A 12,203-nucleotide genomic window follows, 5' to 3' on the forward strand; every position below is an offset into this window, starting at 1 on the left:
TTTTTTTTTGACATGGAGTCTCGCCCTGTCCCTGTCGCCCGGGCTGGAGTGCAGTGGTGCCACCTTGGCTCACCGAAACCACCGCCTCCCAGGTTCAAGCGATTCTCCTGCTTCAGCCTCCCTAGTAGCTAGGACTACAGGCACATGCCACCATGCCCACCTAATTTTTGTATTTTTAGTAGAGATGCGGTTTCACTATGTTGGCCAGGCTGGTCTGGAACTCCTGACCTCGTGATCCGACCGCCTCGGCTTCCCAAAGTGCTGAGATTACAGTTGTGAGCCACCGCGTCTGGCAAAAAACAAAAAACAACAAAAAACAAACAAAAAAAAACTTTTAAAGAACGAAGTTGATCGAGGTAGGAAGAAACTAAGGAGACGCTGTTCAACAGTTTTCTAGGCAGGACCTTGTCTAGAATAGCTGAGATTTTTATTTTCTATGTGTGTTCTTCCAGATGACTGTTTCAAACTCTGTCGCGAGTGTGTGCCAATCCTCTTCCCATACCAACACTGTTACTATCTCTTGGTTTCATCTGCCTAAGCAGGGTTTTGGATGGCAGGAGGATGGGGGTGGGGGAAGCAAGGGAAGAACTGGGAGGAAGTGTGACTTTGCGCTATATGTGAGAATTCGCCTTTTTAGGGAAGACCCCTCAAAATCAAGAGACTTATCTGTCAGCCTCCAAATTAATAGCGGGCGAATTAGAAAGGAAGAGTCTTGAGGTGGGGGAGGAAGGGGTGAACTGATTAGGTGTGTATGCAAATTTAGGATCTCGCTTCAGCTCCGAGGAGGAGGGGCTGTCTGCAGCCTTTTCTCCAGAGGATCTCAGATTTTTTTTTTCTTTTTTCTTTTTTTTTTTCTTGGTGGGTGGTACTGGAGAAGAGAGGTCCGGTCGGGAAAGAATCCTGGCCCTGGAGATTACATATCTGCCTTCGCATCAGCAGAGCAGGGACGCTGGGAGCGCAGGCAGTCCGCCGGCTAGTCCGTCCGCTGACCCGGAACCGCACCGGTGCCGCCACTAGCCGGCTGCCCACGTGCCGGCAACAGCGGCCACGTGGGGCCCTGAGGAAACGCCTTTATAAAGGTTTGTCCCCTACGCTGCCCAGTAGGAAGGAAAACCGGAGGAGAGCGCAGGAGGAAACAGTACCGGCTGGAGGCCGGTCTTGCAGGAGCCGGGGACTGCCGGGGGCGGGTCCGGGGGCGGGGCTTGGTGATGACCGCTGGCGGGGCGAGGCCTGGTACTCAGAGGGGTGGGCTTTGGTGAGCAGCGGGCCGACGCTGCTTCGGTGTCTGGGCTTTTTGGCTTCCGCCCTGGAGCAAGCCCTGGCCTGGTCGGTAGCTGGGCCGCCATGGAGTCCACGCTGGGCGCGGGCATCGTGATAGCCGAGGCGCTACAGAACCAGCTAGCCTGGCTGGAGAACGTGTGGCTCTGGGTCACCTTTCTGGGCGATCCCAAGATCCTCTTTCTGTTCTACTTCCCCGCGGCCTACTACGCCTCCCGCCGTGTGGGCATCGCGGTGCTCTGGATCAGCCTCATCACCGAGTGGCTCAACCTCATCTTCAAGTGGTGAGACAGAGAAGCCCTCCGGCATCCTGGTCCCCACCCCCGAGGGCCCTGAGTCATGTGTAAGCCCTGGTCTCTCTCAGCAACTGTCTCAAGGGCCTTCCCACCCCCTACTCTGTAGTCTCTGATTTTTTTTCCGTTTGAGCATCTTTGTGCAGCTTGGACTGAAACCTCAGAGTGCACCCATCCTACTCATTAGACCAGTGTTCTTCAAACTGGTCTGATCGAAAAATCACCTAAGGGGCGTGTCTAAAATGTAAATATCCCGTCCTCATCTCACACTTACTGATTTAGAAACTCCAAAGGGTTGGGAATTTATTTTTTATTTTTGGTTTTTGGGAATTCATATTTTAACAGGTATCTATGGTGATTTAAGTAGTGGAGAGCCCTACCTCTCAACTCACTTTTTCATTCATCTATTCACTCATTTGCTATAATTTTTAAGAAGCATGCTTTGTGCTGGGCATCACAGGAGCTGCTACCGACAGAGACACCTTGCAGATTAAGGTGTGGTCCCTGGACCGTGCCCAACGGCATAGGCAGCACCTGAAAACTAACTAGAAATGCAGACTCTCAGTCCCAGGGCCAGAACTACAGAATCAAAATCTGCATTTTAACAAGGTTCCCAGTTGATTCCCTGTGCGCGTGCAGTAAAGTCTGGGCTAAAGCACTGCTTTCCAGGGAACACTTTCCCTTCTTTCTCTTTCATTCACTAGTAGACTCTTCACACTGAGACTTACAAGCCAGGGATCCCAGGAACATGGGTGGAGGCCCTGTGACCCTTGGGGCTGGACATGCAGCCACACCTCCCTTCACCTCAGCCTCTGTTGCCAGATCCTCAGCCTGGGGGAAGGAAGGGAGGCTCATAGGAGGTATTTCAATGGGCTGGAATGACTTGCTGAAAAACAACATAGAGTTCCCCTCCCTTCAAACTCTTTTCCACAAGGGCCTCATCCTTATGTAAAGGGAACCGCAGTGGTCTATTCATTTCTTTCTTGCCTAATTGTCCTTTGCTTTGTGCTCTCTCCTTCCCTCCAAGTCTGTATAAGCCTTCTCCTCTAGTTCTTGTCCCCCAAAGATCACAATCTCCCTCAGACACTATTAATGTCCCCCAAGTGGCAAAGTCCCTATTCATTTTCTTTTTCTTTTTTTTAAGACAGAGTTTCGCTCTTGTCACCCAGGCTGGAGTGCAATGGCGCGATCTTGTCTTACTGCAACCTCCACCTCCTGGGTTCAAGCCATTTTCCTACCTCAGCCTCCCAAGTAGCTGGGATTACAGGCATGTGCCACCACACTCAGCTAATTTTTGTATTTTTAGTAGAGAAGGGGTTTCGCCTTGTTGGTGAGGCTGGTCTCAAACTCCTGACCTCTGGTGATCCACCCGCTTCAGCCTCCCAAAGTGCTGGGATTATAGGTGTGAGCCACCCGGCATTCTTTTTTTTTTTTTTTCTTTTGAGATGGAGGCTTGCTCTTCTGTTGCCCAGGCTGAAGTGCGATGGCACCATCTCGGCTCACTGCAACCTCTGTCTCCCAGGTTCAAGAGATTCTTCTGCCTCAGTCTCCCATGTAGCTGGGATTATAGGCCCCCACCACCATACCCAGCTAATTTTTGTATTTTTAGTAGAGAAAGGGTTTCGCCATGTTGGCCAGGCTGGTCTGGAACTCCTGGCCTCAAGTGATCCGCCCTCCTCTGCCTCCCAAAGTGCTGGGATTACAGGCGTGAACCACCGCGCATGGCACCCCCGTTCATTTTCTGTGTGAGCACTTGATGTATACTAGGCTCAGTTTTCAGAGGGGAGAGGCAGGTGCCTTCTGTGTTTCCCTCCCCAGCACGTGGTTTCCTGCCAGCATCTCTTTTGCTATCCCATCTTTTGTCTTTCTGGCCACAGCAGCCTCTTTATTGTGTGGTTCCCAGGGCCCAGCCAAGCACTTACTAGACCAGGGGATTTTGACATGTTTTTGTCCTCCTTATTCTTTCTCAGCCTTCTCTGTCCATTTCCCACTCCCATTTTCAGACCTGAGAGGCTCACCTAAATAATTTAGGTGTGGATAATTCAGGCTGTAACTGGGGACATGGAGGCAGGGGTAGCAGGAGGGTTAGTGTGAGGGCCTGTGGGAGAGAGCCGGGTCCTGGGTTCCCTGTGGATGATAAGAGCTGGCCCTGCAGTGAGGGGGGTAGAGTGGGACGACTGAGTATCTCAGAGCACACACACGCTTACCACAATCTCTTGCCTCTGTATCAGTTTTATTTTTTATTTATTTTTTCTTTTTTTGAGACAGGATCTCACTCCATCACCAGGCTGGAGTACAATGGTACAATCACAGCTCACTGCAGCCTCAACCTCCTCGGCTCAAGTGATCCTTCCCACTTCAGTCTCTGGAGTAGCAGGGACTACAGGCGCACCCCAAGATGCCTGGCTAATTTTTGTATTTTTTGTAGAGATGGGGTTTTGTCATGTTGCCCAGGCTTTTTTTTTTTTTTTTTTTTTTTTTTTTTTGAGACAGAGTCTCTCGCTCTGTCACCCAGGCTGGAGTGCAGTGGCCAGATCTCAGCTCACTGCAAGCTCCGCCTCCCGGGTTCACGCCATTCTCCTGCCTCAGCCTCCCGAGTAGCTGGGACTACAGGCGCCGCCACCTCGCCCGGCTAGTTTTTTGTATTTTAGTATAGACGGGGTTTCACCGTGTTAGCCAGGATGGTCTCGATCTCCTGACCTCGTGATCCGCCCGTCTCGGCCTCCCAAAGTGCTGGGATTACAGGCTTGAGCCACCGCGCCCGGCCCACCCAGGCTGTTCTCGAACTCCTGGGCTCAAGCGATCTGCCTACCCAGCCTCCCAAGTAGCTGGGATTATAGGTGTGCACCACCACTTCCAGCTAATTTTTTGTTTTTGTTGAATCTGGGTCTTGCTATGTTGCCCATGCTGGTCATGAACTCCTGGCTTCAAGTGATCCTCCAGCTAAGGCCTCCCAAAGTACTGGGATTACAGTCATGAGCCACTGCACCTGACCCCAGGCTAGTTTTTTTTTTTTTTTTTTTTTGAGACGGAGTCTGCTCTGTCACCCAGGCTGGAGTGCAGTGGCCGGATCTTAGCTCACTGCAAGCTCCGTCTCCCAGGTTTACGCCAGTCTCCTGCCTCAGCCTCCCGAGTAGCTGGGACTACAGGCGCCCGCCACCTCGCCCGGCTAGTGTTTTGTATTTTTTAGTAGAGACGGGGTTTCACCATATTAGCCAGGATGGTCTCGATCTCCTGACCTCGTGATCCGCCCGTCTTAGCCTCCCAAAGTGCTGGGATTACAGGCTTGAGCCACCGCGCCCGGCCCCAGGCTAGTTTTTAAAAATAGTGTTTCCACAAGCTCTGAGGGTTAGGAAAAAAAAGAAATAGTGTGCTTTCTTTCTCCCGTTCTAAGGTAGAAAACCATGGCAAGGTATCCACGGATACCTTAAGAGCAATGGACAGAATCGTAGTCCCTTTTTGACTTCACCCCTCAGGCCCTCCAGAGTACTCCGTGTCCTGCCCACCTTGTACCCCCCTGGCTGTGTGTGCATGTGGAAAGTCATCTTGCATCTGTTCTCTTCCAGGTTTCTTTTCGGAGACAGGCCCTTTTGGTGGGTCCATGAGTCTGGGTACTACAGCCAGGCTCCAGCCCAGGTTCACCAGTTCCCCTCTTCTTGTGAGACTGGTCCAGGTGGGAAACCTCAAACATTCTCCCTTTCCCAATGTGGTTAGGGTTCAGGTGAACATTCCAGAGTACTTTTCAGTCTGGGTGGCCCAACCAAAGGTCCAGCCTCTCAATTACTGGCCCAGAGAACAAAGGAACCCCAGGGAGACCAAGCTGAGTTATGGGAGGAGGGCACTCATGCTATGTACCAGCTGCCCACCTTGTGTAGAGTACAGCCAAGAGACACATACCAGGACAGAAACCTGAGTGCAGTGACCTCAGGTGGCAGTAAAAAGGCCTCAGAGCAGAGCCAGTTATGGATCAGTGCTGGGGAAAAGCTCTCTTCTCAGCCAGGAGAGGCAGCTGTATTATTGAGGCATCACCAGAGGCCCCTGGGTCCTGCCTCCATCTTCTCACCACAAGCTTCTGGATTCACTGGCAGGCAGCCCTTCTGGACACTGCATGATCACAGGAGCAGCCCTCTGGCCCATAATGACGGCCCTGTCTTCACAGGTGGCCACTCGGGCCCGCAGGTATGCCTTTGGCATTGCCCACCATTGGGAGCAGGGGTGATGGCACCCTGTACCTAAAGACCCAGCAGCATGCAGTCTGGGAGCTGGAGTTTTGGGGACCCTAGGTTGTGTGGTTCAGCCATGGGGTACCTGGGTACTGCAGGCCAAGCTGTGTATGGACGCGCTCTGAGCTCCTTGCCTCTCTTCTTTCTAGCCGCTGGGTAAGGGTGATGCCTAGCCTAGCTTATTGCACCTTCCTTTTGGCGGTTGGCTTGTCGCGAATCTTCATCTTAGCACATTTCCCTCACCAGGTGCTGGCTGGCCTAATAACTGGTGAGCAACTAGGGCAATGGGGTGGACTGAGAGGATGCCTTTGGCAGTGGGAGGTTCAGTCTAGGATCTTCCCATCGCTCCCAGCTTCTGTAGAGCCCAGCCCAGAGGCCCCTCGTTACATCTCAGTTTGTTCCCTTGCCAAGCTGCACTGCAGCTGGGGGTGGGTGTGGGGAGGGTCATATCCCCAAACTCCCTGAAGCTGCCGTCACTCCACTCTCCTAGGCGCTGTCCTGGGCTGGCTGATGACTCCCCGGGTGCCTGTGGAGCGGGAGCTAAGCTTCTATGGGTTGACCGCACTGGCCCTCATGCTAGGCAGCAGCCTCATCTATTGGACCCTCTTTACGCTGGGCCTGGATCTTTCTTGGTAAGTCTCGCTTTGAAGCCTGGGCAGGCTGGGCCCTGTCCTATCTCGCCTGCAGCTAGCCTGGTGTGTCTCTGGTTCATTACAGCTAAAAAAGGACACATTACCTATTCCCATAGACCCTCACAAGCACAAAGCAGAACATGGGAGTGGGCCCCAAGGGCAGATGGCAAAGAGCCAGTGGCCTTCTACGTTCCAGCCTCTCCTGGCAAGGACTGTTCTTCTCCACAGGTCCATCAGCCTAGCCTTCAAGTGGTGTGAGCGGCCTGAGTGGATACACATGGATAGCCGGCCCTTTGCCTCCCTGAGCCGTGACTCAGGGGCTGCCCTGGGCCTGGGCATTGCCTTGCACTCTCCCTGCTATGCCCAGGTGCGTCGGGCACAGCTGGGAAATGGCCAGAAGATAGCCTGCCTTGTGCTGGCCATGGGGCTGCTGGGCCCCCTGGACTGGCTGGGACACCCCCCTCAGATCAGCCTCTTCTACATCTTCAATTTCCTCAAGTATACCCTCTGGCCATGCCTAGTCCTGGCCCTCGTCCCCTGGGCAGTGCACATGTTCAGTGCCCAGGAAGCACCGCCCATCCACTCCTCCTGACTTCTTGTGTGCCTCCTTTCCTTTCCCTCCCACAAAGCCAACACTCTGTGACCACCACACTCCAGGAGGCAGCCCCATCACCTTCCAGCCCCTAAGGAGGCCCTCCCCTCCCTGAATCTGCTTCCCCACCACCTGGTCTTAGTCCCAAAGATGGGCCTTCTCTCTCCCAGAGAAGCTGGTCCTCCCTCTGCCTTTCCTCTTAAGCCCCCAAAGAGCAAAGGCAACAGCAAGACCAGTGGGTTCCTGCAACACTGTGAGGAGCGGCCAGGGCGGCCCCAATAAAGCCCTTGAATACTTTGAGATTCCTTTCTTGCCTATGCGCACATCTCCACGGGCCTTGCCTGTGTGTGCACAAGCGGAACCCTTGCCAGGCTGCTCCAGTGGTCTCTGTGCCACCTCCAGCCTTGTTTCCAGGGGCAGACAGGCAGGAAAGGAGAGGGCTGTAAACTCAGGTGAGACCTTTCAGCCCTAGGTCCATCCCCTGCCTCATCACTGCCTAGGCCACATGAGAGGTCCCATGAGATGCTGTGACTATATTCAGTGTAACCCTGTCTTTCATCTACAGGTCAGATCTTGTGCCCCAACTTCCAGTTTCCTAAATTGGCTTCTAGTCCAGGGACTGGAGAAAATAGTGTTTTTGGCTAGGAAGGAGGATGAGAACCTCTATTCCATTTGGGAGCCCAGAGAATAGAGACATTGGCCCCAGAAGGCACTGCCAGAAACAAGTTTATTTACACAAGGACACACAGTGTAATGGGTTACAAAATACTTAACTGAAATCCATATCCAGGGAGACAAAGCAAGGAATGGGTTTACATGAGAACCAGACCAGCCACAGGGAGAGAGTGTATAAGGAGCCAGGAGCCTGGGGCTCAGCACAGAGAGGCCTAGTACGCTGGGCCTAGCCCCATCCCCATCCCCCAGGAGGATCTAAAACAAACACACAAGCACACAATGAACTGATGGTGCTGGGGCTCCTGCCCCTCCCCTGGCTCCCTCAATCCTGCTCAGGCCCCCAATAGGATAATAAATATGTAAACAGATTGGTGGGGCCCTGGGGATAGAAGGAGAGAAAGTATATGTGGTACTGGGGAGAAGAAGGAAGGAAAAGTCAGCCCCCTAGGAGCCACTTCCCATCTTTGGTTTCCTACAGGCTGGATGGCATTCCCTGTAAGCCTTGTAGGCCCACAGCCCCTGGCAGGGCTCCTGGGAAAGAGAAGGGACAGCACCCAGCCCCCTCCTGGTCTTAGCTCCCTTGGGCTGGTGGTCAGCAAAGGGAGCCCAGGAGGTATGGAAGCTCCAGCTGAGAGCTGACTCCTGGATCCCTGGGTTCTGGCCTTACCCCTTTTCTAGAACCTCCATTCTCACCATCCCCAGGCTCCAAAGCAAAAGGCCCCAGGAGGGAGGTGAGCCCCTGCCCCTTCTCCCCGCAGCATGCTGGCTGGCTGGGGAAATCTGGTCCTGACAGCAGAGGGGCTCTTACCAGCCTGGAGCCCCCCTGCAGGGACCACCTTCTCCCCCTGCCCAGGCTGTGCCAGCAGAGGGGCAGGGAGGACATCCGAGTAAGGTGGGAAGCAGACCTGGTTCTGCGGCTCCTCCTGGCCCATGAGAACCCAGGAAACCAGTCCTCTCCTTCCCACACACTTTCACCCTCTCAGCCCCGGGGAGGGGGAAGCAGGCTGTGAGGAGTGTGAGGCAAGACAGCCATCATCACAGACCACAAGCCACGGCTTGGGCACCAGCCTCCCATCAGTGCTGAGACCAAGAGGAAGGAAGAAGAGAGGGGTCTGTGCAGAGATGGTGAGGACGAAAGGGGAAAGTGGAGAATCACAGGGTGGGTGCCCACCTCCCCTCCACTCTGCATCTTAGACAGCAGTGGATCCTCCAGATCCTCCCCTGAGGCTGGAGAAGGGAGGAGGGTGAAATTAAGGCATTTCCCCCCAAGTCAGATGAAACCAAGGCACCGACTTCCTATTCCCTACTCACTCAGGGGGGCCCCAGAACTGGAGAGTACTGTCTGGGCCCCCGTGCCCACCTTGAGCTGGCCCAGGCTCCAAGGGGGAAAAGGACAGAATGCGGGAAAATGGGTGGAGGGACACGTGAGACAGGGCTGGGAAGACACCCCCACCCCCTGCAGAGGGCCCAGGCTTCTAGAGCTGAGGTGGAGGCCACAGGGCTGGGGGCCTGAGGCAGCGTAGAGGAGCAGGAGGGGCAAGGCTGAGAGACCCACACGGCACACCTTGTTGAATGTGTGACTTTTTGTTTTTAATAGAAAAAATAAACAAAATCACAATGGTGAAGCCCAGAGAGATGGGGGCCGGGGTGTCACAGGGCAGGCTCCTGCTCCATGGGCTCCTCTGCCGGCCTGTGGGGCAAGCACAGGGGAGGGTATTGAGTGGGGCGCACCAGCAGGGGCAAGGGCAGAGAGGTGGTAGGGGTTGCTGCTTACCTGGGGCTGTGTTCCCGGGCTGCTGCAGCCTGGGCCTGCTCAGCCCCCACCGACAGCAAGGCCATGGCGCTCACAGTCTCGGCCTCCTCGGTCTCACCTGCCTGGGCCTCCCGCAGGGAACGGCCCAGACCAGCGGCAAACTTCTGCACACAGCTCCAGTGTTTGCCTGTGGACGAGAGACAGGCAAGGGGTCAGGGAGGGCAGAGGACACCCACGTGAACAGCCCCAGTCCTGGTGCTCTCAAAAGCTCCGTGCCCCCTTGGCAGCCTGAGCCCCTCTGCGTGTCCCCACGCACTCTGGATCTCGATGACTTTCTCTAGCGTGGCCACTGCGTTGACGTTGGGCTTTTGCTGCAAGACTGCCTCGTCCAAGGGCTGCAGCTGGCAGGTGAAAGAAGAGAAGGTTTAGGGTGGGGAGTAGGGTTGCCATGCATACCCCTCTAACTGCCCCACTTAGCCCCAGATATCCCTCACGACAGAGGCAAACATGGCCTTTTTGGACAAACCCATACTCAGAAAGCCTTCCCTGGCCATTAGCTATTCCTTAGGACCAAAGAAAAGCTTCCTAAGGGGCTACCAGTGCTGGCTGACCCCTTGCTGGCCCCGCAGCCCTCTGGCCTGCCACCTCCCAGCTCCTTCCCACCCCTTACCTCTACACTGAGCAGAGCCGAAACACAAGCCTCAGAGGCATCACAGATGGCGGTCAAGTCATGGCCTCCCTCCAGGGCCAGCACCACCCGGCCCCCTGCCAGGGTCATCAGCTGCCTGGTCAAGTGGCCAAAACCTTTGGGGATGGGTGAAGGGAGGAAGAAGAAATGGCGAAAGGTAATCAATTCAAGAGCCAGTAAGAGAAGGAGAGAAAAAAGGCCAGGCGCAGTGGCTGATGCCTGTAATCCTAGCACTTTGAGAGGCCAAGGCGGGCGAATCACAAGGTCAGGAGTTCGAGACCAGCCTGACCAACATGGTGAAACCCCGTTCTCTACTAAAAATACAATAATTAGCCGGGCATGGTGGCACGTGCCTGTAATCCCAGCTACTCGAGAGGCTGAGGCCGTGAACCCGGGAGGCAAAGGTTGCGGTGAGCTGCGATCACGCCATTGCACTCCAGCCTGGGCCACAGAGTGAGACTCCGCCTCAAAAAAAAAAAAAAAAAAAAAAAAAGAAAAGAAATACAAGAGGTGGGACAAATAGCACAAAATATGATGGGAGATATAAACCCAAATATATCCATAATAAAATACAGCATCAATGGACTAAATGCCCTATCACAGTCAAAACATTAACAGATTGGCTAAAGGAGCATCACTGAAACACCAGGGACCAACAAGCCCATCTCTACAGCTCCAGCAGGATACATCCACTATCCTCTGCTACTCCACCTTCACCTCCTGTCCCCGTAAGGCCAGGGTTGGCAGAAGACAAGTTGGTGGAGTTACCAAGATGATTCCAAGTCTAGGCTCTGCCCCCTGCTTTCCCTGTCCCCTGCAATATCAGTCTGTTTCCTGCCCCATGCCCCACTGGACTCCATATCCTCACTGTTTCACTTCCTCCCTCAATCCCCCAGCAGGCTTACATCTGGCGGTGACAGAGTAGCCACCCAGAGGAGACAGATGTCCTTCAACAGCATCAAACCCAGCAGAGACTAGGACCACGTCAGGTGAGAACTCGTGGGCAATGGGCATCACCACTGTCCTGCAAAGGGATGGCCCAAGCTGAGCCCAGCAGATGGCCAGGCCAGGCCTCGCCCCACTGTTGTCCTCCCAGAGACAACCCCCTCCACCCACACTGAACTGAGTGCCTTCTGCCCCTCTCACTGCAGGGCCCAGAGGGGCTCCCCTTGACTCCTATGGCCCTTTTCAGTCCCTACCTGAAGGCTGTAAGGTACTCCACGTCTCCAATGGGGGGGTCCACACCTCCTGTCCATGCCACGTTCACATTGTACCCCACGCCTGGTCCTCCACCAACCTGGAACCAGAGTCAGGGAGAGGGCTATTCTCACCGCCTGGGGATAACAAACATTGCCCCTGCCCTCACCCCTGCCTCCAGGTCTCACTCCACTGACCTCTGTTCTGCCTGGAGGGGCAGTCAGATCAGTGTGGTCCTCCCACTAGGAGCCCAGACTCCCCAGGTACCAACACCACCATGGGTCTCCGTGGCTCCCCGCCAGGTCCCATTGTGCCACCTCCCAGAGGGACCAGGAGGGTCTGCATTTACACCCAGGAGCTGTACCTCTTCAGGAGCCCCAGAGCCTGGAAAAAAGTTCCCGTTGTCATAGCGATGCAGGGAGATGTAGAGCACAGAGGGGTCGTTGTAGAACGCCTGCTGGGTGCCATTGCCATGGTGAATGTCCTATGAGGGGAGGTAGAAGCATCAGGAAAATGGCCCACGCTCTGACCCAACGGTCAAATTCCACATGTCAGCCAGGCGCTGTAGCTCACGCCTATAATCCTAGCATTTTGGGAGGCTGAGGGCTGGGAGAATCGCTTGAGCCCAGGAGTCCACCTTTGGCCACAGGGCATCCATATTCTGTTCACAATGGTATTGCCCACCCCACACTTCTCTAACTAGGTCTGAGCCTCTGTGGTGTGGCACTGTGTAGGTAACATTCAAAGCCATGGGATAAATGTGGCATGTCTCCCTACAGAACCCATTCCACTTCACAGTTTGTGGGAAAACATTAAGGCTAGTAGGGAATTTAAAACAAGCAGATAAGAATCTTTTTTTTTTTTTTTTTTTT

At 54.4% G+C, this 12,203-nt stretch overlaps 2 protein-coding genes across 10 annotated transcripts in view; one reads left to right on the top strand and one right to left on the bottom strand.

The window, feature by feature from the left end:
- Positions 1 to 1,099: 1,099 nt before the first annotated feature.
- On the top strand, positions 1,100 to 7,318 carry G6PC3 (glucose-6-phosphatase catalytic subunit 3). Of its 3 annotated transcripts, XM_017876023.1 has the most exons (6): positions 1,100 to 1,562; positions 5,138 to 5,244; positions 5,660 to 5,750; positions 5,944 to 6,062; positions 6,285 to 6,426; positions 6,655 to 7,318. In XM_017876023.1, exons 1-6 carry the CDS (start codon positions 1,345 to 1,347, stop codon positions 7,016 to 7,018), a joined length of 1,041 nt encoding a protein of 346 aa, XP_017731512.1. In that variant the 5' UTR covers positions 1,100 to 1,344; the 3' UTR covers positions 7,019 to 7,318. The 3 variants fall into 3 exon arrangements, with proteins under 3 accessions (XP_017731512.1, XP_017731513.1, XP_017731514.1); XM_017876024.1 differs by lacking the exon at positions 5,944 to 6,062 and having other exon boundaries at positions 6,262 to 6,426; XM_017876025.1 differs by lacking the exon at positions 5,944 to 6,062.
- Positions 7,319 to 7,726: 408 nt separating this feature from the next.
- Positions 7,727 to 12,203, bottom strand: part of HDAC5 (histone deacetylase 5) — a 50,062-nt gene continuing 45,585 nt past the window's right edge. For all 7 annotated transcript variants that reach the window (XM_017876022.1, XM_017876017.1, XM_017876020.1 and 4 more), the window contains 7 exons: positions 11,696 to 11,815; positions 11,334 to 11,431; positions 11,040 to 11,158; positions 10,117 to 10,250; positions 9,763 to 9,847; positions 9,468 to 9,633; positions 7,727 to 9,383 (listed from right to left, as the gene is read on the bottom strand). In XM_017876022.1, the coding sequence (XP_017731511.1) occupies positions 9,344 to 9,383; positions 9,468 to 9,633; positions 9,763 to 9,847; positions 10,117 to 10,250; positions 11,040 to 11,158; positions 11,334 to 11,431; positions 11,696 to 11,815 (762 nt within the window). In that variant the 3' untranslated portion in view covers positions 7,727 to 9,343. The remainder of the gene's footprint in view (positions 9,384 to 9,467; positions 9,634 to 9,762; positions 9,848 to 10,116; positions 10,251 to 11,039; positions 11,159 to 11,333; positions 11,432 to 11,695; positions 11,816 to 12,203) is intronic.

The sequence above is a fragment of the Rhinopithecus bieti genome, unplaced genomic scaffold (assembly GCF_001698545.2).
Source record: "Rhinopithecus bieti isolate Rb0 unplaced genomic scaffold, ASM169854v2 scaffold_10088, whole genome shotgun sequence".
NCBI classification, from domain to species: Eukaryota; Metazoa; Chordata; class Mammalia; order Primates; family Cercopithecidae; genus Rhinopithecus; species Rhinopithecus bieti.